The sequence below is a fragment of the Dermacentor silvarum genome, chromosome 10 (genome assembly GCF_013339745.2).
Source record: "Dermacentor silvarum isolate Dsil-2018 chromosome 10, BIME_Dsil_1.4, whole genome shotgun sequence".
NCBI classification, from domain to species: Eukaryota; Metazoa; Arthropoda; class Arachnida; order Ixodida; family Ixodidae; genus Dermacentor; species Dermacentor silvarum.
In genome coordinates this window covers 63,709,758-63,736,779 of record NC_051163.1, presented here as the reverse complement: position 1 = coordinate 63,736,779, position 27,022 = coordinate 63,709,758, and the positions used below count along the sequence as shown (strand labels likewise).

Genomic DNA, 27,022 nt, shown 5'->3' with positions numbered 1-27,022 from the left:
CGCTAGCGTATCGAATCGAGAGAATTGTGGGGTCACATGCAAGGAAAATAAAAGCAAAACAAACGAACAAACAAACAAACATGCAAAGCGGAACACAGATCTACACATGTTTGGGGCACCAGTTAATGCCTCCCTTTCACGCTATTTCTCTCTCGTATACCCATTTGTGTATACTGCCTGTCCGCCGCTCGTGCCCTCTTCCGAACCGCCTTCTCGACATCCTTCGTATTATGTACGAATATTGCGCTGAGAACCAGAAAATGTACGCGGAGAGCTCTGTCGGGGTCCTTTTTTTTTTCTTGTCCCGTCCCTTCGCGCTTTTATTATGTATATCCATGCTAGTGTTGTACGAACAAGCTGAAGATAAGCCGATGTTGCGCCTGAATTCTTCTACATCAAGCATTGCCACCTATATATCTATGTATATATTTCTATGTATCTATTTATATATCTGTCTATATATTCATACATCTGTCTATATATCTATCTATTTATTTATCTATAAATATTTATGTATATTTATGTATATATCTATCTATAATCATATTCCTCAGAGCTGTGCCCCTCTCGCCGCCTGTGGAGAAGTGCGGAAGACAGTGTGCTTAGCCTCCTTGTCTTCCTTTCTGCTTTTGTCCCTCCTTTCCAATCAAATGGCCTTCCACAGCAGACAATCGATCGTGCTTCTGCGGACTGTCAGCTTATCGAAGCTAAGCCTCATCGAACTCGCGGTTCCAGAAGGGGGAAACTGAGGAGCGACGGATTCCCTTAATTAAACTGAGGTGTCTGAGGTATACAGTTGAACCCGGATATATCGAACCCACATATAGCAAATTATTGTGTATAACGAACGTCAGTAAAATCCCATCGAAAATGTTTGTGTAACATTTTTGTTTTATATGTCGAATTACATATATATCGAATTTTTTTGCGATCCCCTTCAGATTCGATATAACCGGGTTCGAGTGTATAGACCGTGGAGAGTTTTAGTCAGTATAATACCTACTTGTCTTGGCGTTATGCCGTTATTAGCGGGCAGCCGAGATGGGAGCTCGAAGCGATGGTGGTGACATCTGGTGGCGCAGTGTTAAAACGAGTATTGTTCTGCATCAACGCTATATTCTGTGTACCAATGTGAAGAAAAAAAAATGTGGTTGATCCCTCTTATATAGGAATCGGTATAGAACACGAAAGTGAAACGTGTCTTCACAGAAGTAGTGTAATGTTTATTGCACATTGATATATAATGTCTATTGGTGTTTTGTGGCTAAAGCGCCCTTAGGCTTTGATGCACCCACGCTGACGCCTGGTGGCACGTCTCCTCCATCACGACTACCAACATCGATGACCATGAGCAACCGTCGTGCATATGGAAGCTGCACTACGCTGCACACGCTAGCACAACGCGAAAGACGAAGCACGTAACTGACAAACTAATACAACGCGCAAGACAAAGCACGTAACTGAATCGTCACCGAGTCAAATCAGCGCGTACAGCGCGTCGTAATTGCAGCCTCCGCGATCAACTTCAGAAACATTTTCAGAGCTAATTGCGGAGGCCACGCTCCGCTGTGCTGAGTACGGTGAACGCCACCTGGCGTTGGTAGTGCTTCTTGATGCCAGCGTCCCTTCGAATGCTGGCATCGAGGCGTCGTAGTGCTGAGACCACCGAAGCGTTCACTGTCGGTGCGCGTTAGTGTCATAATGCAGTACTTCTCTTTTCTGCTCGTAGGCGGCGGCACCGCCCCGAGCAAGAGCGCGGGTACACGGAGGAGTGTTAGATATATAAGGCGCGTCTGTGTAGCTCTCTGCAAATGCGTTTGTGGCGCAATGGGTTAAACGCTCGGCGATCTATCGTCGCGGACCGAGAGGTCGTGGGTTCGATTTCCAGATTTTGCATGTTTGTGGAACTTTTTCTTCTGGTTTCTTTCTTTGTATTATGTTCGTGTACATTGTAAGCTGACGTATTTCCGTGACGGAAATACGTGACGGAAATACGCCGGAAATACGCCAGTGACGGAAATACGCCAGTGAAGTCTTGGTGGACCCCGGCATAAAACACTTTCGTGTTAAAAACAAAACAAGAAACGATGAGAATCGTGCGTTTTTACCATTTGCGTCCATACCGTGGAACATGGCGCACTTGAAAGAAACGTTTGCACACATGCAGAGGGTCACCGGGGCTCTGCAAAGTGCATATCTCGAATAAAGCTGCTCAATATTCGGTGACAACATAATACTGCAGTAGAAGCTCCGCCCGTGAAACAGGACTACAATGTCGCCGTCCCTCGGGGACTGTTTACGCGACATTGAAAAAAGAAATGTCTCCGCTGTGACGTCACGGAAATGAGCAAACGTAATTCCCTGGCGCATCTATACATCTATAGATTTCTATAGCTGGGACAGCGGTGTACTTGCCACTGCATTCTTAGGTTGTCACCGACTACAGAATCTTATGCGGGCCCGGCGTAGACAGGTTAGCCAACCGGACATATCCTCGTGTTAACCGCCCTGTTTTTGCTTATATACATATACCTTCCTCTTTGCCTAGACATCCCTTCTAGAATTCATTCATGAAATTCAATTGCGTCTTAGCAGAACTTTTATTGAATGCATCAAAAACTCGCCTGAGAAAAAGCAACATACTTTTTATAACGATTTTTGTAGAGGACGAATGACGCAACAACCCGTTTCGTTCTTTTTTTTTTGTTCTTGCGCAGGTTCCTCCTTGCCGAGAACAAGGCCCGTGTTCCCCGAGCCTCTGGACTCCTCCCCGCGTCCGTCCGTGTCCAGGACGAGGCGGCACGATCTTCCCGCGGCCAGCAGCCGCTGGCAACAAGCTCCCTCCACAATCTCCTCCGCCACTGCCTCTACTAGTTCCTCTCAACCTTTCTCTTCACCATCATCGTCATCATCTTCACGTCCGCCGCCCACGGCGACGTCGTCGTCCAATGCGTCGTCCTACACTTCCTCTAATCGGCGGCGGCGTTCCTCCTGGCCCTCGGCGGGGTCTTCTTCGCGGAGGTCGTCTCGCGGTGGACACCGCCTCCGCCACCACGAAGATGGCGACGCCGTGTTATGGCGCGTCGAACCGGGGCTCACGCTGCGCCTGTGGAGGGACTCGAGTCACGTGTCCCCGAGGCTGCTGGCGCTTCGGTACCGGGACGCTCCCGGCGGCCAGGACGCCCGAGACCTGGTGCCCCTCCGGGACGGGGACGCCGAGAACGAGGCCGACGGCGCGGACGACGTCCGCAACTGCTTCTACTCGGGCGAAGTGGTCGGCGAGCCCGGGTCCAAGGCGGTTGTCTCCCTCTGCCACGGAATGGTCAGTGCATGTCACCTTTTTTATTTATTTATGGGCACATCTACGGATTAAGAGCAGCGAACGGTTGTTCCGGATGTCGATGGAACTGCCGGCCGCTGGGTAACCGGAAACTTGGTCGGTCGCGCGTGTTTATTTCGCGCTGTTGCCGTTATAACGCAGGTAACGACCGCTTTGAACGGTGGATAACAGACTCGGTTCTGTCATCCGTTTCTTCCTTTGTCTTACCCGTTCTTCACTGACGAGGCTTGCTCTTAGCGATCTGGGGTGGCCGTCTCCCTCTATACCACGGAATGATCAGTGAATGGCTGAGTTGGATCCAGGGTAGCCTCCGGAGCCCTCATTAAACCATGCGGAGGCCGAGGGGGGAGGGTCTCGCTGCGCGCTGAATATACTGTCAGCCGGAATTTTTCAAGGGTCCCGGGCCCCCAGGGCAGCCGCTCTGTGTGCGTCCGTGGTGCATGTCAGATTTGACATTGCTTAGACGAGCACAGACTCGGCAGCAAACGACCGTTACTCGTCTCGTTGCAACAACTGACTGCCCACCCCTGTGGCGCCTGCGGCTCATTTGATCACTCGATCGCGAGAGTTCATTTGCCGCTGTCGGCCTCATAACGTGAGAAGGCGAGCGCTCCTAACCGCGGTTTATACAGCTAGACCTTGGCAGTGTACAACCGCCCACCAACGCAGCAACGTAAAGAATCGCGCCGGTTGGTTATCCATAACTCGATTGCTAAGCGTACCGCGGTCGTTTCCTTCCCCGACCGTTCGACAGATAATTCAATGGCAATGGAGGTGCGAAGTGATAATGTGTCAGAGTGCAATCCCATTGCGCGGAGCGCAATGACTATACATGTATATATATGACCAGCGTTGCGCAAAAAGCAACGTGTTGTCGAACGGACCTGTCACCTAGCCGCGACAATTGTTAGTATACTTACGCACAGTCAGACGTCCGAATAAGTTACTGTCGTTGCTTGTTCTCAGTGCGACACTGCCTTATACTTTCATCTCGCCAAATCCGCGTAGCGATTGCCAACCGCCAAACAGAACCACGAGGAAGGACTCCTCCATTGTCCGCTTCGGATCGTGCTCCGCGCGATGACTGAATGGAAGCTTCATGCAAGAATTATAGTTGCGCACAACGGGTGCGCCGTGGTTCCTTCTCTGGAACACACTGTTGCTGATTGGCTGACCCAAGCCTTAGCTCTTCCTTGCATTGCACAGAATTGGTGTGTGACGACGTATATACAGGCTTGATACACTCCACTTCCAGTAACGAGCAGATGGATGATTGTGCTCCTCGGCAGACATCTTGACGCCTGACAAAACGGACCGTGCGTTTAGAGACAGCCGAGAAAGTCGGGAGCATCGCACAGCTGTGCGGTAATACACACTCCGGGCGCTATAAGCGGACAAGGAAGCCGGCGCTGCTGTTGCTATACACGCGTGGCGACGTGACGATTAAGCGCGCGCCTGTGTTACGCTCGCTCGCGCTGTGCTGTCGACTGTGAGCGCATGCCGTGCACACGGGGGTCGTTTCCACGGCTCCAAGTCAACGAAGGTCAACTGTCCCGAACAAGCAAGCTTGCAAGCTGAGAACTGTTGCCGCCGGGATCCCGTTGTTGTGGCCACGGCGTACAGCCTTGTTGCCCGAAGAAGGCGGGATCGACGCGCGACTGCGTACATCGCCCCTGCGCCTCGCAAGCGTCGACACAGCGTCTCTGCAGCAACGTCAAAGGTCGGGGGTGCGAGGCGCGTACTCCAACTCGTGTTCGTTTGTGGCAGCTTCGTGAGACAGGCGCTGTGAGAGGGACGCGTGGAAAAGGTCCGTGCTTAACGTGGAGGCCCGTGGGAACGTGCCCACATGGGCCGTTTTCTCGTGCCGTTATCATCATAATCAGCGGCAGCAGCAGCGGCTGTTCAATGAAAATACAAGATTTAAAAACACGGTGCATGATATACAGTTATATAAGAACTACGGTGTTCGATCGTTATAGGTCTGATGACCGGACTCCGCAGGTTTTAAAATCGTATCTTGCCCCATATTTAAAAAAAATCTTTTTTTTTTGTTGACCAGCTTGGCTAACGTTAGCTGGGACACCATATATACGTTGATAGACAGGTCACGTGCCAGGAGTCAGCTACTCGAAGCAGCCCGTATTTTGCTAGCAGGAGCGCTGCAGTGATCAATAGTGTAACTATACTGAGTTGACCGCTATGAATGTGGCAATGAACGCCGTAAGTTAAGGCGCGCAGTACTCAGAGGTAATTCGGCTTGAACGCACATCTTCGTTCGGTCGCAGTCTGACAGCCTACATACACTGTTACTGCTGCCACGGCAGGCGGTGTAGCATCACGACTCCACGTGATACTGATGCCGCTCCACTTTTCCTTGGTCACGTTGTCCTTCTTTCTTGTCTTTATTTCTTTTTTCACTTTTCTTTCTTTCTGTCCTTTTTCGTTTTCCCACACTCGCATACACTCGCTTCGTTTCGCGGTTGCCAAACCGATTTCGTTTACGTATATTCTCGAACAGCGACGCGGCTTGGTGCGAGTGATTCGACTCCCGGAAACCTTGACCGAATTGCCTCGCATTATTTCCCCGTACATCTGCATTCCATCTCGCCGCGTGCGCCCGCGCGGACCATTTGCGCAGGCGTTATGGCACTTAAATTCGTGGCATCCGTGCGCTTGAGGCAAACGGCCACTGTCTCCGTTCTCTGCCAGTCCTCAGACTTCAGCGGGCTTCGCACGCACAGACACCCCATATATGCGCCGCCATTTCAATTCTCGTATACGGTTATTGAGCATGCGCGCGCGCTCCCGGGTCCGAGAATGCGAAGGCGACCGAAGATTAATGGAACCACGAAGACCGGAGCGAGGCCTTGCACCGTGGTGCGCGCGCGGCGACTTCTGCGGCTACTGCGCGAATGCGGCGAGCCAGCAGCAACGGCCATTTGTCGCTTACACTTGATGCGGGTGCGAAACGGGCCGGCCAAATGTGTTCGCACACGCGCGCGCTCACCCGATTATTCTACGGAATATCTTCGTGCGAGATCAGCTGCTACGGAAACCACGAGAATGGTATACGTGACTTCATCAACGGTGAACGATCAACGGACTTTTGCGACTCCCCCCCTGCCCTGCAATCATTTTATTAGGTTCTTGCTGCGGGCACCGTCATCCGTTCAATAATAGAGTTTCAGATTAGGGGACGCAAGCGATTAGCTTACGCGAGAAGTAAAGGCACTGCGCATGCGCAGTATCGTGGTCCCCAGTCCTTAGTGGCCTTTAGTTCTCGCGAGAACTAAACGTCACGGTACTGCGCATGCGCGGACGTCTACGTATAGGGCTGTGCGCATGCGCAGTACCGTAGCTCCTAGTTTTCGCGTACGCAAGCCGCTTGCGTCCCGTAATCTGAAACTCTCTAATATGACTATTCTACTACCTTGCGACGCGCGCAACGTTGTCTTAGTTCCGCACAGTGTTGTCTGCGTGGCGTAGCCTCCGAAATACGTGCACAGCACGGACACCGCTGGCCTCAGTTTCTGTAGGACGCCCGAAACCCCGCTTAAATTGCCGAGCGTCTGAAGTTACGCGCGGGTCCTGCACACAACTTGACATGGCCGCAGGAACGTGCGTTCGATCCCCAGTTGGCTGTAGTTGAGCGAAGTTATTTTTTATTCGCCATATGGGCGGGCATGAAGCCGGAGTAAGGAGATGCCTTATAGCTAAACGATGCCACAACGACGGCGTAACGAGGACTGTTGGACGGATGCGACAAACTTGCTTGGATACAATTCCGCGATTGGAACATCTGTTCTAAAGTGATTACTTAAAAAAACGTTAATTACTGAAACTTTCCAAGTTAGCCAGCAGCACTATGCAATGTGCCTTGGAAGCGGCGCCCGCACTTCAAGTGATCCAGCTGATGCGACAGAATTACGATATCTCTCACGGGAGATCTTCGATAAGTCTGTTATCCATTAAAATATGGATAAACGGCAACCGCCGCAGTGGTCTATGAGGGAGGCAGTATAGTGGAAGGCTCCGGATCAATTCTCGACCGGCTCGGGTTCTTTAACTTGAGCGCCTGTGTTTTGGCGCCATCGAAGCGCGGCCGCCGTGGCCGTGAATCGAACCCGCAACCTCGCACTCGGTAGTAGAAAACCATGGTCGCTGATCTACGCGATCAGCATTGCGTCAACTTGAGCAAAAACAGAACCACGCTGTATAGGCAGTTGCGCGTCGCTGATCCCTCCGCGTTTCCTTTGTCTGAGTGTCTGAGGGCTGCTCGCAAGCGCGCAGCGTACTTGAATTTCTTTTTTTTTTTCAACAAAAAAAAGAAAAAAAAGGGGGGGGAAACATGGCAAGAAAAAGCACAGGCGTCTGGCTCGCTCTCAGTCCCACGTAACTCCGCGGGCAACGAAGTAAGATTGAGCGTCTTTCGGAGTCGTGGAGACGACGTAGTCGAGTGCTTGGCTTTCGCGACGGGCTATACGGCTGCGCATCCCCTTTGCTCTCACTGGAATGCACTGTATCCAGCTGCGCCGGATGCAGCCGCTGATGCCCTCGCGTCCGCAGCAAGTGGTCCTTGCCGCAGACCACCCGTTCTCTTTCTTATCCCCCCACCCCCCGCCCCCCCTTTCTGTCCCATCGTTTCCCGCGCGTCCCGTTTTCTTTTATTTTGTATTTTATTGTTTCGTTTCTCCGTCGACCGAAGCAGTCTTCGAGTTAGGCGCATCCGACTCGTCGATCTTGAGGGCGAAACAGAGTCTGGCCGGAGACAGTGAAGCTCGATGAAAAGTGTTCCTTGGAATGCCGGTTTCATTTCATTTACGTTCGCGCAATGACTAGGTACGCCCGCAGTGCAAGAGCAGCGAAGGAGGGCATGATCCTCCTGACTAAGGCCTTGACTCGCTTAAGCAAGACACATCCAACGACAAACATTCGTTATTAGTCGCATTCGTCTCGTCACAGTCACGTTTTAAACGAGTACAGATCGATATTTTCGAAGTGAAACACAGGCTCCCGCCGCGTCAAAAGATTACACTTAGCGAGTGAGAAGGTCGGGGGAGAGACTTATATTTTGAGTTCATTCTAAAGTTGGTCTTGGAAACACCGGACCTGGCGTCACTGACGTTTTCGTGACGTCGTAACGCAGAGCAAATTTTGCTGACGCACCTCGCCAATGAGGCTAGGTATGGTAACGTTATTCATTTTTGCCGCCTGGAAATACCTTATTCTTTTGGTCGCCAAAAAACGCAGGAGTTTGTGAGGATGCTCTACAAGTCGAAGCTATATTTAGTGATTCCCTTTAGAATCACTTCAAGCGAGAAGTCATGGGCTACGTGCGTATCGCTGTATATAGCTCGTAGCTCTGCAGTTACCCGTTGTGCGAATTAATTGTGTAGCACCCGCCGCTGTGGCGAACCAGGCGAACAAGAACTGCGATTGTTTTATCAAACGACGTGGACCGAAACTTGAACATTGTGTGCAAAATTCGACCGAGAGCAAAGTATACGGGTAAGCGTAGAATCTTCTTTTGTAGTTGTGAGAATAAAAAAAAGAAAATAGGTTTACTCTGTGGGCCCTGTGTTTCTGTCCTATCGACAAATATTTCTTCCCCCACCTCAACAACATTTTCGACCCTCATTCCTTTTTTTTTCCCCACCTCCACCCACACTCGCAGATGCACTTGCAATCCGAAATAACTTAGTGAAAGAACTTTGTGAAAGAACCTCGTGAAAGAACTTTACGCGCACAAGACGAGGACAGAGAAGAGGCTGAGACACACGAGCGCAGGACCACGCGAGCTACTCTTATTCAGTGGGATGGCCAGCCATTTACACAGAAGGAGGGGATATGTGTATCGGCTCGGGCATCGCCCCTCATTCTGAGCGATTTTTTTGTGGCTGAACTGGACAGAGGCCTCAGCGGTCGCCTTCGTGAAACTGCGCTCGCGTGTCTTAGCCTCTTCTCCGTCCTCGCCTTGCGCGCATAAAGTTATTTCATGTCTTACCAACATGCCCAAACAGTCGCCTTTGCAATCCCAACTCCCAAATCGCCGGGTCGAGTGCGTTTTTTTTTTTCCTTTTCGATTTCGAACACAAGGCGCACTCACTGAGCGCACTCCCAGCGATTCGCATCTTCGGCAGGCGTGCCCATTTAGGCCCGAGATGGTTGCGCCGAAGACGCTCAGAGGGCGCCACGGGCGAGCATTCGGCCGTCGTCGATTGGCTCCGCGGCGGTGATTTACGGGCGCGCCCCCTATCTCCAGTCGCTCTAGCGACTCCTGGGGGTGATGCGAGCAAACTTTCCCGTTGCGGCCGCTGGTGAAAGTTAGTGCCGTTTAGGGCGGGGGGGCGAGTTCACGAATTGCACATAGGAGTGCGTAATGAATACGCCATGCTATCATCACTCGATCCCCCCCCTGCTCCACATTTTCTTTCTACAACTTTTTCCCTTCTTCTATGCCGACGTTGGCGTTCCTCTAGACAGTGAGTCGTTCCTCTTTATGCTAGCAACGTCTTAAAACACAAACAAGCAAAGAGACAAACGCGTCAATATTGGGGTGGACGTGGGCTCGTTGGCGATCGCGCAATAACCGAGGCGACCGCACCACTGCGTCCACCATCACTGACCGTGAAAGTTTAAAATGGGCGCAGCTCGGGAGACTTGCATAAATAAAAAGTTTAAAGAAAGAGGGGGGGGGGAGAGAAAGTGAACCATTACGTAAGGAGGCCAGTGAATTGCGAGCGATGAGAGGCCTCTGAGGAAGGGGGGACAGCGGCTCTCTTTGTTCAGAGTACAAGTGCTTTCTCCTTTCATCCAGCTTTCTTTCTTTCTTTGTGCGGGGCTCCTGGCCTCCTTTTATTTGTTTGTTTGTTTCCGTCCGCGAACAGAGCCCAGTTTGTTTGCGTGTTTCTTTGTCCCAAGACCTCGCGGAGAGCAGTAAATCTGTCCGCGACGTGCGCCTTCTCCTTCACCGTTTCCGTTGTCGGGGCTCCTCCTACTCTGTAACGTTCATTTCGGGAGTGTCCGCTGTTTTGGCTTCTTTGAAAGAGGAACACTGCCCCACGATGGATGGCGCCGACCTCCACTGCTAGCTTAGCTGCTACGGGCTCTTCTTACTTCGTTTCCGTTGCCAGGACCCCGTTTGTTCCTTTGCTCCGCACCTGCTTATAAGCGACAAGAATGCGACACGAGTTGAGCACCGTGAGCAGCGGTTCTCTAAAAAGCTTTTTTTTTTTTTGTCACTGATCCTTAAATGAATGTTTCTGGGCAGACACCTAGAGAGAGAGAGGAAAGGCAGGGAGGTCAACTAGACGATCGTCCGGTTTGCTACCCTACACTAGGGATAAGGGAAAGGGGAATGGAAAGAGGAAAAGATGGAGAGAGTGAGTGCTGAGTACACGTGGGACGATGTACTGGGACACTATAAGCGGTCTCTTAAACCGGTGCACTTCAAATACTGTACTAATGCAGGAATCGCTTTTTGTGCCATTGATGGGTGTAGCCACGGTCCGAGTATCTTTGACTCAGAGATCGGTCTCGAGTCCAGTCGGTTTAAAGTTGTCCCGAGAGAGAGGCGCTGTACGTCGTAGCGAGCACAGGTACACAATGGGTGCTCGATCGTTTCCTCGCGCATACAGGAGTCGCACATCGGGCTCTCGGCCATTCCCACACGATATGAGTAAGCGTTCGTGAACGCCACTCGCGGTACGCTAAACACAGGAGATGGACTTGTTGCGATATTTTTTTCTACTCTCTTTCTGAACTGTTTGGGCACGCTCCACGGTGACAGTGTAGTTGCGGCGTTCCGCTGCTGAGAACGAGGTCCTGCGTTCGATACCCTGCCGCCTTTCGATGGTGAGTGAAATACAAAAAACGCCCGTGTGCTTACCTTAAACTGCTCGTTAGATAACTTCGGGTGGTCCACAATTGATCCGTAGCCCTGCTCCATAGCTTCCTTGATAACCCGCATGTTCAGTTTCGGAAGGTACGTTGAAGTCCTAAATTAAATACTTATTATTTAAATTCAATTTTTTTCTAATGAACAGTATACAAGTAGGCGGCCGCGTGCTTGTCCCGATACAGCAATACTTTATAGTCTCCTTCATGTCTTCCGCGAAATTCTTTTCGTTCCGGAATCGTGATCTCCTTTAATTAACGGGCCACTTTCGCCTATAATGGGCGGCTTGTCGACGTGCGTCTGAACCCACGTCCTTTCCGGCAGAGCAGGTATTATTTTCGTGGCTATACACCGCGTCCGCGCTTTCGCCGGCCGGTAATTGCCGCCATTTCTAAGATCGCAAAGCCTTGCAGTCTTTGTGCACATGGAACGGCAGACACGCCCACCGAATTGACGCCACTAAATTCTGCGTCGCTGGCGATCGAGCGCTTTCTCCCTGAGCACCACTTTCTCTCGACACCACCCAACATGAAAATAAAGTTTATCTCTCTCTCTCTCGACAGGTGTGCCGATAGATAAGCGAGGTAATACCGAGGGTATAGGCGAGGGTTGGGGAGGGGCTCGCTTCTATAGGGGCTTCGGAACAAACTTTGCGGCAACTGACAGCCTGTCTTTAGCGCTCTAGCTTAAAGAAATGTATGCTCTTACATACACGCGAAACGGACGAGGCAGGGCTGAGTGGACGATGCGTTAACGGGAAAGGTGGTTGCGGGGTGAGCTACTGCAGGAACCTACCGAGAACCACAGGAAGCCATTGCCAATGACGTTGCTGGACAGGTTAGGTTTTAATCTGCGCTCCGCCGTACGTCGTTCGTACAGCTGAGCTCTTTATTGCGTGCGTTGTCACACTTAAATTACCGGCCCGTGCGTGCCTTCCTTTTCTTATTTGGAAGGCTAATGAGCAGTCTAGGTTGTCTCGACGGAACTGTGGTCAAGTTCGGTGGAACGTTTATGGAGGGGAACAGCTTTTTACAGGGAAGTGTGTTTATCTTTGGATGGTCTAGAGGGGGGCTGAACGTGCGCTAAAATACTGCCTGTCGGGCTCTGAATTGCGGCTGTCGGGAGTACCGACCGCCCGAATACCTAACGGTTGTTTCAATGGGCCAGGTAACAAAGTTAAGCCGAAGAAAAAAACGTCAGAACGTGCAAGGCAGGGTGGTTACTCAAGACGCATGCTGACCCTTTAAGTTCTTCGCGCGCCGTGTTAGTTTGGAGGGATGGAAGAGGCGACCCAGTCGTTGTAGAGATGCAATATTAGCTTATAGCGAGAACTCTGTAGTAGGAAATGAAGAACATGTCAACGCCACGAAACTGCGGCTAGTTTCACACGATTGCGAAATCACTTGCGTGGCCTTAGACCATACTATGGGCTCTATCTTTTCAGTCGGATGTTTCGAATTTTTTTTGTTTATCTTGTATTAGAAGGAGGGGCGATCCGTTCCATCTTTTGAATATTCTGAGCATCCTACAAGAATTTTCGCCGCGCAGAAAACCAGTTCTCTGGCGTGGCAGCGAATGCAAGAAGCAAAATAAAAATAGAAAGGGTCGCGTCTTGCGAGAGGCAACCTTTGTCGGAGGTATACAACCCTTTTTTTCTTGAATTTCGAAGACACGCCTAGCATATTCGTCTTTCAAGGTCGCCATGTCACGGTCGCTTTGAGCAGGAAGTCGACGGAGGGCCTGGGTTCGGTGAGCACGCGGAAGCCGAGGATGCCTATCCGTCACCATTATCAGACGCTTTCGTCTCGCATACTCTCGCACGATGACGTCAGCCTCTTCGTGAGTCTCGCGTGCCGCTCTTTTTACCGGTAGCTCGCTCAGCCTCCCCCCCATCCCTATCCCCTTTCGTTACCCCGTACATTCTCCGGAACGGCCATCTTTTCTTCTTCTTCTATCAAAGCTGTTGCGCAATGTTACACGGGGACGTTATGTTTCGAAACCGGCAGGCCGATTGACCCGGAGTCTCAAGGTCTACGAACTGTCGCGCTCCCTGTCATTCGACATATTGCTTAATGGGCGCCTCCTAATGCGGAGTTAGGTTATCAAGCGATTTATCAATAAAGCACCGCCCATCATTTCTGCCATCTATTGCCAAAAGTTGTGAAATGAAAGTGTGTCATTCGGCAGGTGCTGATCGTTTGTTGCCGCATGTTCATTTACCTTCTTTTTTTTCAAGGAGACGTGACGTAATGGTTTGTGGACCCGAACATTTGGTCCAATTAACCGGCCGTTTCTCGATACGCGAGGCCTATGGTGCGCGTTTCGCAAATCGTAAATGATTTAGGAGTGGTGTTGAAACGTGGACGATTTGACGACGAGCGCCCCGCCCCCTCTTTCTTGCCAACAGGGGTCGTTACGTCTGGCAACTGTAGCAGACCATAGCGGGGAATTTTTCGGGCGAACTTCGCAACAGCTATGATTTAATGGTTCAGCTCAGTGAGAAGGCCGCATCGAGCAATTTTTTTTAAGGGCCTCACGCCATAGCGTGTCACGTGGGTAGTCGTCTGCTACAAGCTGGTTGTACAAGTTGGTTCGTCTGCCGGCGTTGCAGACGAACCGTGTCTCGCCGTCGTCGTCTGTTCGCCTTCCGCGTAACTTGGCGAGCAGACGACACGTATGTCGCGGCGTTTCTGGTTTCCATTCGGAGAAGGCCCCGCTTGTGTTCTTCTGCTGTCGTGGGAGCACAAGATGAAGCCGAAGCCGTAACTCACTAGCGAGTGCACCGGAAACAATTACGGCTGCTTTCCGCGGTATACACCGTGCCCACGGCGTGCTAATGCGCGCACATGTCGGCTCCGTGCTAGGCCTTTCTCTCGCAGACGGCTTTGAAGAACGATGACTAGTGGCTAGACGGTCGGGGCAGATAACATCGTTGATGCATGGGTGCCCGTCAGCGCCTCGTCGTCGACGACAGCGTTCAGCTTCTGCGTCGCTCAGTGAGCCGAAGGCTTGGCTTAAACGTGTCGATATTAAGTATCCACTTGACGGGTGTCTCGAAGTTATGGGTTGTGCGTCTCGCGAATGCGTCATCTCGGAATCGCGAGTGTGAACCCCGAGCCGCCGGGGCGCGGCTTAAAGCGTGTCGATATTAAGGGCACTTAACGCGCGGTTTCCAGTTAAGGCTTGTCAGTAAGACGAACGTCTTGCGAATGTAGCAACTTTTGCTGGATCGTGAGAGAGGAAGAAAAAGAGGTCGCACTTGCGTTCGTATCGCAGCCGCGTTGCTGGAGATTAGGATACGCAGAGTGCGGTCGTTGGTCTTGGAGCTATAAGAGAGGTCGTTGGCGTACGTGACGACTTCCTCGTCTACTGCTGAGTCAGCAGTTGCTGCGCAATGATTATTCGGGGCAAGCGCGTTAATCATCATCTCGGAAAAGTAAAAAAAAAAAATGGAGAGCAGATGACAGGAATGACCACGCTGAGCTGAAACTGTCTGACCGCGCACTTGGGACAATTCGTCCACATTCCCAGCTGTGAGTCGATGAGGGAATTGCGTTGCGTCCAACGCCGATCATTCATTCCGCGGGCTGCTGCGACGCGAATGAAGAAGCGCCGTCACGAAATGAATTATCTTAATAAACGCGGAAGTAACTTGTGATCATGTGTTTGGGAACTGAGCTGTTCGCATATTACTCGGTTTAGTGTACGAGTGCGTGCAACTGCAAAAGGGCTTCTTGAACGGGCCCGATGTGGATGCCAGCGGTGGCATTTTTCTCTGCAGCCGCATGTATTCTGAATGTATGCGGTTCTCAAGGATTTGCAAATCTTCGCTGCATCTGTCTGCCGAAAATAAGCAGTACACGAAACGTTAAGGGGACTCATTGTTTATTGCTCCGTTAATTATTTGTTTGCTAGTCAGTCCATTGCGGTGTACTGTGTATCAGGAAGCTTATTTTATTTTCAAAGCGCCGGCACTGATATTTGTGGTTGAGGGTATCTTGTCCGCGTACCTCAGATCAGTGATTTTCTCGTTGAATAAACGCTCGCTCGCTCACTCGCTCGCTCACTCACTCACTCACTCACTCACTCACTCACTCACTCACTCACTCACTCACTCACTCACTCACTCACTCACTCACTCACTCACTCACTCACTCACTCACTCACTCACTCACTCACTCACTCACTCACTCACTCACTCACTCACTCACTCACTCACTCACTCACTCACTCACTCCTTCTCTAGCTGCATTGGTTAACCTCCCTGCCTTCTCCCTTTCTTTCGTCCTCCTCCTCCTCCTCTAGCTTCTCAGTTGGTCAATCGCTAATTCACGTCTTCCTTCACTAATTCGTCAGTTGTACACTCGTTGAAACGCAGGTTCTTGAGCCGAGTTCTCCTCATCTCTGACTCATTATTCATCTACGACATCTGTCTCTCTCTCTGACCTGCTCCTTCGTTCAATCATTTGTTCACTTGCACGCACGCACACACACACACGCGCGCACTCGTGCACATTCGCGAACTATATACATACGACCCATTTTGGAACACCGCCCGTCGTGGGCTTCTTTTCCCGCGCGAGGAGCCCCTTCGGAGTCGTTTGTCTCGGGGGCCTCTCGTCGGAATGTGTCAGCCGGACAAGTTGCGCAACAGGACGCTCTCTCTCTCTCTCTCTCTCTCTGCTCTTTAGCTAAATACTGTCGTCCGAGAAACAAGAAAACTTGCGCCGAGGAATCAGTGGGGGACTCGGGTGGCTTGTTCTGAGCAGCGCGTCGATTAGTCGTGCCCCTCCACCCCGCGCACCTTCCTCCTGAAAAGCCGCGACAGGGGTCGGGCCTGGACCGGCGCCCGATGCTGTAGGGAGCGACGTACCGCTGCTCCCCCTTCTTGCCTTTCTGTGAGCAGGAGTGAAACTAGGCTTGCCTTTCGTCGCGCTAGACCTGCACTGTGCGCCGTGGTGGTGCCGTGTGCGCCCCAATTCTTGCTCTTTTCTCTCATCCCCTGGGGTAAATTCCTCACTCGTTTTTTTTCTCTCTCTCTCTCATATATATATATATATATATATATATATATATATATATGTGTGTGTGTGTGTGTGTGTGTGTGTGTGTGTGTGTGTGTGTGTGTGTGTGTGTGTGTGTGTGTGTGTGTGTGTCGTCTTGAACTCGCAAGAGGAGGAACCGCGATTTAGTGAGGGAGAAGTGCGTCGAATTGGCCGAAAGAAGTTACGAGGCCGATATGTGCATCGGGCACGGATCGGAGGTAGAGAAAAGTAGAACTTAATAAAAGATGAGGTGGAGGATAAGTAAAGAAAGGTCGTGCACTTAGGTCCGCATTAATGACGTGGTGGTAGGCGCGCTTTTTTGTTTTCTATTTTTGTTTCTTGCGCGAAAGAATCGTGTCCAGAAATAAAAAAAAAGAAATGTGGGCATCACGGCTGGGACAGGGATGCGGAGACGCGCTCTTTGGGAGGTCGGAAAAGTGCCACGCAATATTTGGCCTCTCTGCAACGATTCCAGGGTGGCGTCCTGGAGTTTCATTTTTTGTTTGTTTGATTTCTTTCTTTCCCCCTCTCTTCTACGGAGCCGTTTTGGAACGATTCGCCACGCGGATGTCCCTTTTATCTTCGAAGGCTCCGAGAATGTCGACCGTAATATGTAAGGCAAATCGCAGTGGTCGTATCAATGAAAACGGCGGCTACTTTGACCCGCAGTCAATATAAAGTCGTTCGAACGCCATTATAATGACATTCGAACTGTACAGAGGCTACCACTAATGACGCGATTCACACGAAATATCTACTGTTCCAGAATAATCCAGCGGCATGCAGACTTCTACCTCAAGTTTATAAATATACGCATATGGGCACAAGTAATTGCTTTTTAGAGTATATCTATTTCTATACTTTTTTTTGTTGTTGTTGTTGACAGGTAGCTTAATGTGGTGCCGTTATTCACCAAATGCTGCTGAGCTATGAGGCTGGTCATCTTGTCGTCTGCTCATATAAGCCGACATGTATACTGTGTGCATTTATGTCTGCGTGTATGCAGTGTATACGACAGTGTGCATTTTTGGACAGCACACAACTGCACCAACATTAACCTGCACGCATAAAATAGATTAATACGGCTAATTTATGTTGGAGCAGGCCAGTTGAGTGAGACCGCTAAACATACTTAGTCGGCGTTCATTTTGTCGTCTGTTCATGCAAACCGGTGCAGACGAAGAAAAGCGTTGCAGTGCGTATGAGAACAGAGCTCACGTCTGCATTTGTGGCGGCACATAACTGTAGTGAGATTAATGTGTGTACGTGTATATTCGCGCACGTTGAATATATTTTGCACGTTCATTTGTTGACAGGTGGCATGAACGAGGCGTCTTCATTTGTCGGTCGAGGTCATGGGAACAGTCGATGCTTGTTGATCTGTCGTCTGCTCAAAGAACTCTGTCGTCTGCTCAAATAGCGTTCTGACTTGTGGCGAAACTGAGACGGTATGCATGCCTCTCTGCCGCTGGGTTGCCGTTTCGGAATTAATTAACCCACAAAGACGACGAATGGAGGTTAATGAGCTCCAAATTTTATTTTGCGGGCCGCGATAGTACAAGGGCAGGGTAGGAACAGGAAAAAAAGAATCGTTTGCAGGGAGCGCTTCTGGCGCAACCGGAATGTAGGACGCCGACCTTGTCATGCGTCGTCTGCAAAGCTGACGTCAATACGGACCGAGACATTGGGGAAAGTTCGGGTTTCGAGTCGCATATACACTTCGGAGGCCGATGGTTCGACACCCTACGTACTTGGAAGGTCGAGGGTTCAAGCCCCGACACACTTTGTAAGTTGTGCGCTCGAGTCGTTATTCACTACATACCACTATACATGTCCTATGTATTTCCTAAGGAGCCCTATATCCGTCGTCGCAGGACATTGAACACTTTACTACATAAGCGCACGTAGTACACTAAACTCACGCGCGAATACCAGCAGTTATACTACCCTGACAAGCTTCCACACATTCAAGCGACGGGGAGCCCATCGCGGAAAGAACAAACAAAAAACCAAATACCAGAAGGCAGACAACGCAACGCAATGCAAGAACACTTACCAAGTCCGTCTATTCATCCATGCGATCCGGGGCAGTGGTCGCAGTAATGACATGTTTGCCGAACTGAGGACGGTGTAGCGCTCACAGTCAGCAAAATAAACCTTTGCAACGGCCGCACGATATTCCCAACAAGTCCCGGTTCGTCAATGCCATGTAAAAGACGCGGCGCGTAACGCGAACGGTACAAAATTGGCGCGAAACCTGCCAGAAAACACACACGCACGCACCGTTAACGACGCCATCTTTTCAACTCTGTCCCGTCATGCAATGCTGCAACTATACAAGGCGACGCGGAGAGATGACATAAAAACATGGCCGCTGCTTCTGCGCTTAAGCACGATTCGGACATTCAGTTCTGGCTCCACATATTCAAACAAAAACGGGTTCGTCGAGAGTAAAACAAAAGCAAAAATTCGTCGACAGAGTGCGCTCTTGGAAGGAGTGTCGAACGCGAGCTTGGTGGCGCCACCCACCACCCCGTTTCAAAGGGGACACTCATATCCATCCATCCATCCGCCCGCCCGCCCGCCCGCCCGCCGCATTGAACACAGTCATTATTGCCACTACGGTGGTAGAACTTAGACATCCGCGGCACTAGAGCGGCTGTGTGCGCGGCTTTTCCGTTCTGGGTTACCACGCTGGTATAGATTGGCGCGTTGGAGCAGCCGTGTTGTACAATATAGCATAATATGGCGTTTTGCAGACGTACCTTTGCTGAGTACACAAATAATAATTGGAGAAACGTGCCAAGCGGATTAGTGATTGCATTTTGTTGCTCCAATTTCTCACCTCGGCCTCAGAGATTGTTTGCTAAAATATGCTCAAGCAATATATCTTCCGTTGGGGCAACGCTCATTAAGTTCCTTGGTTGGTTTTTATAGGCAATCACGCATTGCACCGGCTGGCTTTAATATGAGGAAGACGTTGGTACCTCACTCTGCGATTGAGCTCGCTCCATGAGCCAACCAAATTCGGACTTAGCAAACACGACAAAGGAACCTTCCAGGTAGGAACCATATAAACCAAAGTAGTAATGATGCTTTCTTTTTTCTCGCCCCATGGACAAGCCAGAAGTGCCAGAGGAGCATTATTTTGTCGCGGAATAAACTGAACGTATGTCAGAAGCGGTCCCCAATCCGCGAATGTGTGAATCAAAATAAAAACACTTCCGGTACAGCATGTGTCGCCTTATCGGGTAATTTAACATGTTACATGCAACCAAATCGCGTGTAGCGAGCGAATATGATACGGTCGAACAACGAGGTAGCTTTCTGCAGGCCCCTTTGTAGGACCTGTGAAAAGCGCTGACTGCTATATTTTTTTCTGTCGGTGATTGTAGTTCGGATCCGGCAAGAGTTGTCATTATTCTTGCAGGACATTATTTTTGCGAATGAGCTAATTTGCGACTGAGCAGCCGTACACGTGCTTATCAAGCGGATCAACCATGTGTGCACGCAGGCAAGTTATCCTGCGCTTTGCTGATGTGTAAATTGCGGACTTCCACTCCCTTTATGAGGTCTCCGTGGAGTCTCGGTTAAAGGTTACTTAAAATTCTATAGGTTACAATATAGAGGTTACATGCCGGCAGCAGATTGAGGTAACTGATAAACAGCTCCCTTCGCACTCAGTTTCGTCATTGTAACCCTTAGCGTGAGCAATACAATGTAAACATCAAAAGGACGGACGATGTAACGCTTATTTTATTCGTTACTCATGTTTATAAGTTAGCGTATAGGTTACCGAGATTAGAGTGATATGTCGATTCGGCTGTTTAAGAATGTTTACGAAATGTGCTTTATTGTCTGAACGTTTGTTCAGATCACCACACGTTATCATGCTTTGCTCATTGGACAATCTGTCGCTCGTGGATAAGTCGCGGCGACACAATAATTGCAAACGTTTCCCAATTTCATCAAAATAAATCACTCACTCACTTAATAACGGACGAACGTTGTCTGCTGAATAAGCGCGTTCTCGTTCACGTGCAGGTACGGTTCTGTTTCGAGAAACGTTTGCCCAATATGTGCGTACAGTCGGCCACAAATGTTTAATGGACACGAGGGCCGAGTGTGCGTATCTGCTTTGTTAGACGCGGCACGTCTAATTTAACGAATCCACTAGCTGTGCAGGTCGCAAAAAAGCTACTACAGACTGAAGCTTCGAGTTCGAGGCTATTTTCGTTATTCCCGCAAATCTTGCGTTTCGTGAACTTTTGTGGCAGACTGTAGATGCTCGACAGATCTACGTGATCGCCATGTAAGTTTTTGCGGAGCAGCTCTTCACCTGTACACATTTTATAAATGTTCATCTGTTGCGCGACTGCTAGTATATATGTATGTGTACACTGAATAACAGGAGCAGTACGTTTGTCGGATTCGCATTCGTGAATTCACCTACGTGAAAAGCGGTCAGAATTGGCCCGTGGCACGGTAGCAGCTTTTTCTGGAGCGCACCGATTTAGCGTGTCGCGGTCGCAATAATCGCTGGCCCTAATGAGCCTAATTAGGCCCCCGTGCTCTCGGCGCTGACGTCCGGCCGTGACGTTTTCGTCGCGCGCATGATTGGCGTGAAAGTGGTCGCTCGTGTTTGCACACGCCGTCATTGCCGCCGCCTCTTCCCCGTCTTTAGCGGAGCCCATTTCTTCTGCGTCTGTCGGTTGATTGCGATGACCTCGTTTTTTCGTCGTCTGCTAACACGTCCGTACCACGAGTTCGTCTGCTCCGGCGTGTTTGTCTGCTCCGGCCGGCGTGTTCGTCTGCAACACATCGAGTTTCCTACAAGAGTAACTACAGGAAACATTGGCGCTGCCATCGTTCGATCCCCTATAGCAGGCGAATGATTAGTAGCAGGCAACACTTACTTGGCTCAACTGCGTGCTTGTGGCATCTGATGTCCTTGCGGATTTATTTGTTATTAAAGCTTAACTTTTCAAACTTTCCAGGAAGTCAATCAATAATTGAGAAAGACTTTAATGTACCGTCGGGATTAACCCAGTGATAAACACCGGGGCCGCACGTTTCAGCTTCGCTGAATAACCATCTTCACGGAGTGGAAGGGCCCAACGAATTTCTTTCTTTCTTTTTCTTTCTAAATGCAAGAAGGCAGTAAGTTTCTCCGCACATGCACAGTCGCTGCTACATGTAACATTTGTAACGCATCATTTTGTCGAAAACGGTCAAGATGTTGCGTTTACCGAAACATGGTGGCCGTGACTTGCTTGCGGCTCCTACAGTACCGCTTCCGGTGCCTGCAGTACACAAAAGCGTGGCCTTCGAGATTGGCTTTCGTGAACCGTCACTACCTGGCTCTGCGATTTGCACGCCACCTCTCTGCAAAGTCGCAAAGCCGTTTGTAGCCAGAAGGATGAAGGCGAGTCCGATATTCACATGCTGGTGGAACCGCTCCGTAGACAATAGCGCCGGAGTTGTCTCTAGTAATTTTTTGTAGAAAACTCTGTGCTACTTCGGCCCTGTCCTGTGACCGCCTAACGGAATCTTACGTTTGTGCAGTTTGACTACATCGCTCATTGTGCTTTTGTTTGTTTGGTTTGAGCGGCTGTGTCCGTCATTAGTTTGCGTTGCCCCACATTTGAAGTCTCTACGAACGTAAGCTGGCACAAAAACTAAGCTACGACGGCGTATACCTCTCTGCCGCGTCAGGCACGGCTTGTTGGGCAAGGTTTGGTGCAGGTCTCAACGGTGCTGACACAATTTAACGCGTGACCGCGATCACGTTAGGCTAATAAGTGACCACAGCACGCACTGTGCACGACCTACCTGCGACTGTTGCGCCTCCAGTGCTTTTGCTAATGACACATTCTCACGCGAAGGACGTCATCGTTCTGTTTCTCTGGACAGCCCGGATTTCCGGGTGTACGAATACAGAGTACTCGTTTGAGCGACTGCAAGGACAGAAACCGAGGTATCGGACGAATTGAGCGTGTTTCTAACCAAAACATGGTTATTGCCGCGGTGTAATTAACGTACGTGGAAAACCGGGCTTTTTTGTCCCCGATTCCCTTCGGTTAGGCCTTGAGCGCGTTCGCCTTTGTGGGTAACCAGGCATTAACGGGCCTCTGTGATCGTACTCATTTGCATGTTGGTCGTCTAGTCGCGCTGATCGATGGAGGACATTGGAGATTCGATAGCGGTCAGTGATGGCGGAATGAATTACTTGCGGCGCGTGGTTATTGTAACTGCTCATGAATCATATTTGAGCGAACATGAAGTCAAGGTGTTCAGTGTTGCCGGTTCTACAGCAGCCAGCGGATAGTGTCGTGAGTGGCCTCTATGCGACAGGTGGACCCTGTACCTGTTGCGTCGCATCTGATTGGTTGACGATGCTTCTAGGGCGATTACAGGGAAAACGAAATCGTACTGTCGTTCTTGGAAAGCGTTTCGGCCCATAGACACAGGGGAAAGAGGAAGGCGTGGTAGCGCGCGGTGGTGTCTAGTGACTGTCTACATCAACGTGCTGTTCCTGTCTGAAATGCTTTCCGAGTGCGTTTACCAACATGCGAACACACAGCTGTACTGCTGTTTTTGTTGTTTGTTGTTTAATAAATTATTACGTCCTGGGCAATAAACCACAGAAGGGTCGGCTGTCCCCGCCATAAAAAAAAACAACTCCAGCGACCGAGGAATGCAAAAAAAAAAAAAAAAGTAGACAAAGGAAAAAATGCCACAGCGTGAAATATTGCGAAATTCTGGCATGGCACGATGTATCGTGCTGCACAGCGCGCGTTACCATAACGCTATCTTTATCACTACACGAGAAAAAAATAAACAGTGGGATAACCTTGAACACAGCTTGCTTAATTCATTACTGTTGCTTATTTAATTACGACTTAATATAATAACTTGATTTCATGGAAGTTTGTTAGTCACTGCCGCACGATACTTTTTTCTTTCTTTTTGCTTTTTGTGCACTCGATTTTGACATGGCTGTGTTTGTAGATGTCCTACTTGGTAGCTGCGAAGATCTACCCTTTACGCACTGCGTTAGCTCGTTATCAAAGGAACACCAAATCAGTGTACACTGGTGAAGTGCTTTCCCTCAATTCTCTATCGTCCTTCATTTAGCTGAAAAGATTTGATTACTTGTTGTTATAAAATGACGTCCGAACTGTCCTCTTCTAAATTGTGCGCCTCAGCGTCGGAAGCGTCGGTGTGACGTCACTGCTTTCAAAGCAGTTTCTGGTATTTGGCCGATTTCGGTGCAGAAAAAAGATCTTGACGCTTGCTTAGTTGAGTCTGGTTTCTGTGTAATGCAAAGCAGACATCTTTTTTTTTTACCGATAAGCAATTGACTGGTGCCTATAGCATACGCTGTCGTCTGCTAGGAACCGACGCTGCCGTCTGCCATGACGTCACTGCGAGCTAGGGCGGGAACTTCAAGATGGCGTCGCCACTTGTCCCTCGCTTTTGCGCCTTACGTACCAAGCCTCCCTTCAGGCAGGGTATAACAGTGGCCGCTCAGAGAGCTCAACATTTATCGTCTTTAGTGGCCCCATTAAGTACGCTTGCAAACTGGGCTAAGCTTGAGTCAATATTCCACGTGTCATCCGCTTGTCGAACGACCTCTTCCCGATATCCTGGTATAGCTGAAGCTAACAAAGATAAATTATAAGATAATCTTAATTATAATATAATCTTTGGCTTTTCTGACATTTGATGCTTCATTGTACAATAATTAACAAAGTGTTCTTATGATTTGTATAATTGTAGGCTCTCTATACCGTGTAACATTTTGAAGCTCGCCTTGCCCAATGCCCATTCTTCGGGCCTGCAAGGTGTACCGAATAAAGTAAATAAATAAGCCTGCGTAGACCGGCCCGTCGTTAACAAAGAATTAAGGAGAAGGGAGCGATGACTTCTCATTAGAGGAGGGAGAGGTAGAGACTTGTGCATACATACACGCAAACAACGTTAGACGAATTCCCGGAGGGCCAATGACCTTGTGGGAAGGGTTGCCGCATCCGTCGCTTCGGATCAGTGTTACGAAATGCAGGGCGCAGTAAACGAACCCTAACATCACAGGCAGGATCGCACTTGACGCCCAATCCACTCAATCTCCTAGCAGCGCCCAGGAGGTCCGACATCAGCGAAGCCTCGCATCCCCAGAGAAAGGCTCCTCAAATGTCTGACGAGCGCAGCAGCTTATCATTCATCCGCCTGTCTCCGCTATGCAAATGTGCCACCCCCGCGGATTTCGCTCGCTATTGAAAACGTTTCAAGTCGTTCACTTCCAAGGTCCGTCTATCAATGCAACTCTCGCGGGACGCGAACTGTAATTTTGCATTTTCGCATCGCGAGGCCTTGGTGTATTCAAATCGGGTACCGAAACTTGACATTTTTGTTTTGTTTTGACCCGCTCCAAGCAGACGACAGTGAACGCACCGTCATCCCGAAGGCTGGTCGTCTGTTCCGTCTCGCCTACTCGGTTTAGCAGACGACGCTGCCGAGGCGCCGATCCGTGTTACGTGTTCGTAAACAAGACGTGGTGGAATGAGCGATCGGGACACCCACATCTCAGTGTCTTAGTTGTGCGTGGAATCCTGTTCGTTGAATACGCGTCCTATAGCGGAGCCATCTGAAGGCGGAGTTGGTTCCGGTCGTTGGCGTTTCACTCGTGATGTTCTGAACACCGTAGTTATTAGGCCTTGTCGTCTGCACTGAGCGTCCTCGTATACGCTGTTGCTGCAGACGAGCGCGCAGTACGCGAGCAGACGACTCGATATAGCCTGTCTTCTGCTTCTTCCTCGGGATTGCCTTATCGAAGACTGCGGATAAGTCGAGACGTGTTTGTTGGGACGTTTGCCACGCTTTCCCTGTTTTAATTAACCGCCGGGGCTTTCTAGAAGCTGACGTTTTATCCCTAAGTAATGATAGGGTATGCTCAAATCTAATTTTTTGTTATTATTGGCCTGCCAATCATTACGAATGGTATTTCTTTTCAATACGCCCTGTCGTAATGCTTGAGTAGGCTAGCTTCCACATGTTCTGGCTTGTCAAGTAGCCGTTGAGATTGCTTTTTTTTTTTTTCTTGCGAACCTGAACATTACTTTCTTTTTTTGTAAGACAACTGAAATAAACTGTTTGCCTGATTGATTGATCTCGCCTGGTCGTTCTGAGTGACTGTTCGTGTAATTGAACTCGGACGAGGTTGCTTTCTGCTATTATTGTTACAATCGACTCGCGTGCTTTTTTTTGTTGTTGTTGTTGTTGGCGCCCTTACTTTTGAGACGTCATTGAACTTTATTATACTAGAATGCAGATTGTGGTGGGTTGCGCATGCCGAATTGCCCGACGCAAGCGATTCCGGAGATGGGCGGGTTCTGAGCACTCTGCAGACTTCCGCCTCGATCGAGATAAGTAGATTTCTGCGAGGGCGATCTTCAGCGCGACCCCCTAATGTGAAAGTAATGGCGATTGTATGAGCAACCGATTCCCGCGCTTACATAGCTGCATACGTGTGTGTGTGGTCGCTCTGTGGGCGGCTTAATGATGGTATATCTACCTACCTTGCGCCGTGCAGGCCGCTTCTTCGCGCGACAACGCGCTAACGACAGCGGTTGGCCTGCGGTTAAGCGCTTGCGTTAACGATTAACAGCTCTCGCGTTGAAGGTCGCTTCAAACGCATCGGCTTGAAAACTTTGCCGTAGTCTAGAAACGCCCGTTGGCCATGGTCGAACTTGTGTTCGCATTGGCGCTGTACGCCATACGTATACCTACGTTCATATTGGCAACGCGCAACTATAGGAGAACACACACAGAAAGTACAGGGTGTAGGCGGGACGACCTCTCGTCCCGTCTATATCTGTCAATATATGACCTCAAGCTGCAGCAACCAACTATCCGATTTCTCGCCTGACAATTTTATTTATGCGTGCTCTTGTAATACAGGAAGTACATGTTGAATTAGGCTAGTCCGTATTTGCATACGGGACATGATGCAACGAGACGACGCAAACGCGATGAGGACGCAACCACGAGTATGGGAGGTGTGTCTGTCGATAGTATTGGTGTCGTGCTGCATTATGTCCGGTAGTGGCGTGCTCTATTTGCCGTATTTTTTTTTTTCACTTTAGCCTTCTCAGACCCGAAAACAGGTCAGGGGCGTTATAGCTTTTGGAATTGGTTCCTAATGCCGACTGGTAGGTTATAAACGTGCAGGCGTTTACGCGCATTACGCTGGCGGTTCACTTCGTGTTCATTCTGCATATTTGTATATTTGACTTTCAGACTAAACAATGAGCAGTGTGCGAACGGTGATTTTTGACGCAGGATCAATTACGAGTCTACTACGAGTCGAATAGTGTGCGAAGCGAAGCGAATCGAATATCTAATGCTTTTCGAATAGTTTTCGAATAGCCAGCAGTCATTTTCACGATTCATATAGACTCATAATCGATATAAATTGAGTCACGATTCCACGTCTAGTATGCAAAGGCTTAGGAATTTTCTGTCATTACATCGCGCGTTATGAAGTGTTGTGTATTAAAATCGCAAATGAAGCGGCGTTAGGAACAAACAAGCAGTTTCTTCACACGCAGAGGACCCTTCGCGGGAGTGAAATTTAACGCACTTTCGCTTCAATTTCGTGCGCGAACGCGCACAGTTGACGTTTCCAAAACTCTCAAAACTGATCGACAAATATTCGCTTTTACGAATGGCGAGTATTGT

General features: G+C 49.7%; 1 protein-coding gene across 1 annotated transcript in view; it reads left to right on the top strand.

Annotated features, from left to right (window-relative positions):
* LOC119431596 (A disintegrin and metalloproteinase with thrombospondin motifs 9-like) overlaps nucleotides 1-27,022 on the top strand; it is a 372,677-nt gene that overhangs the window by 125,756 nt on the left and 219,899 nt on the right. Inside the window, exon 2 of the mRNA XM_049657933.1 lies at nucleotides 2,718-3,322. Within this exon, the coding sequence (XP_049513890.1) occupies nucleotides 2,718-3,322 (605 nt within the window). The remainder of the gene's footprint in view (nucleotides 1-2,717; nucleotides 3,323-27,022) is intronic.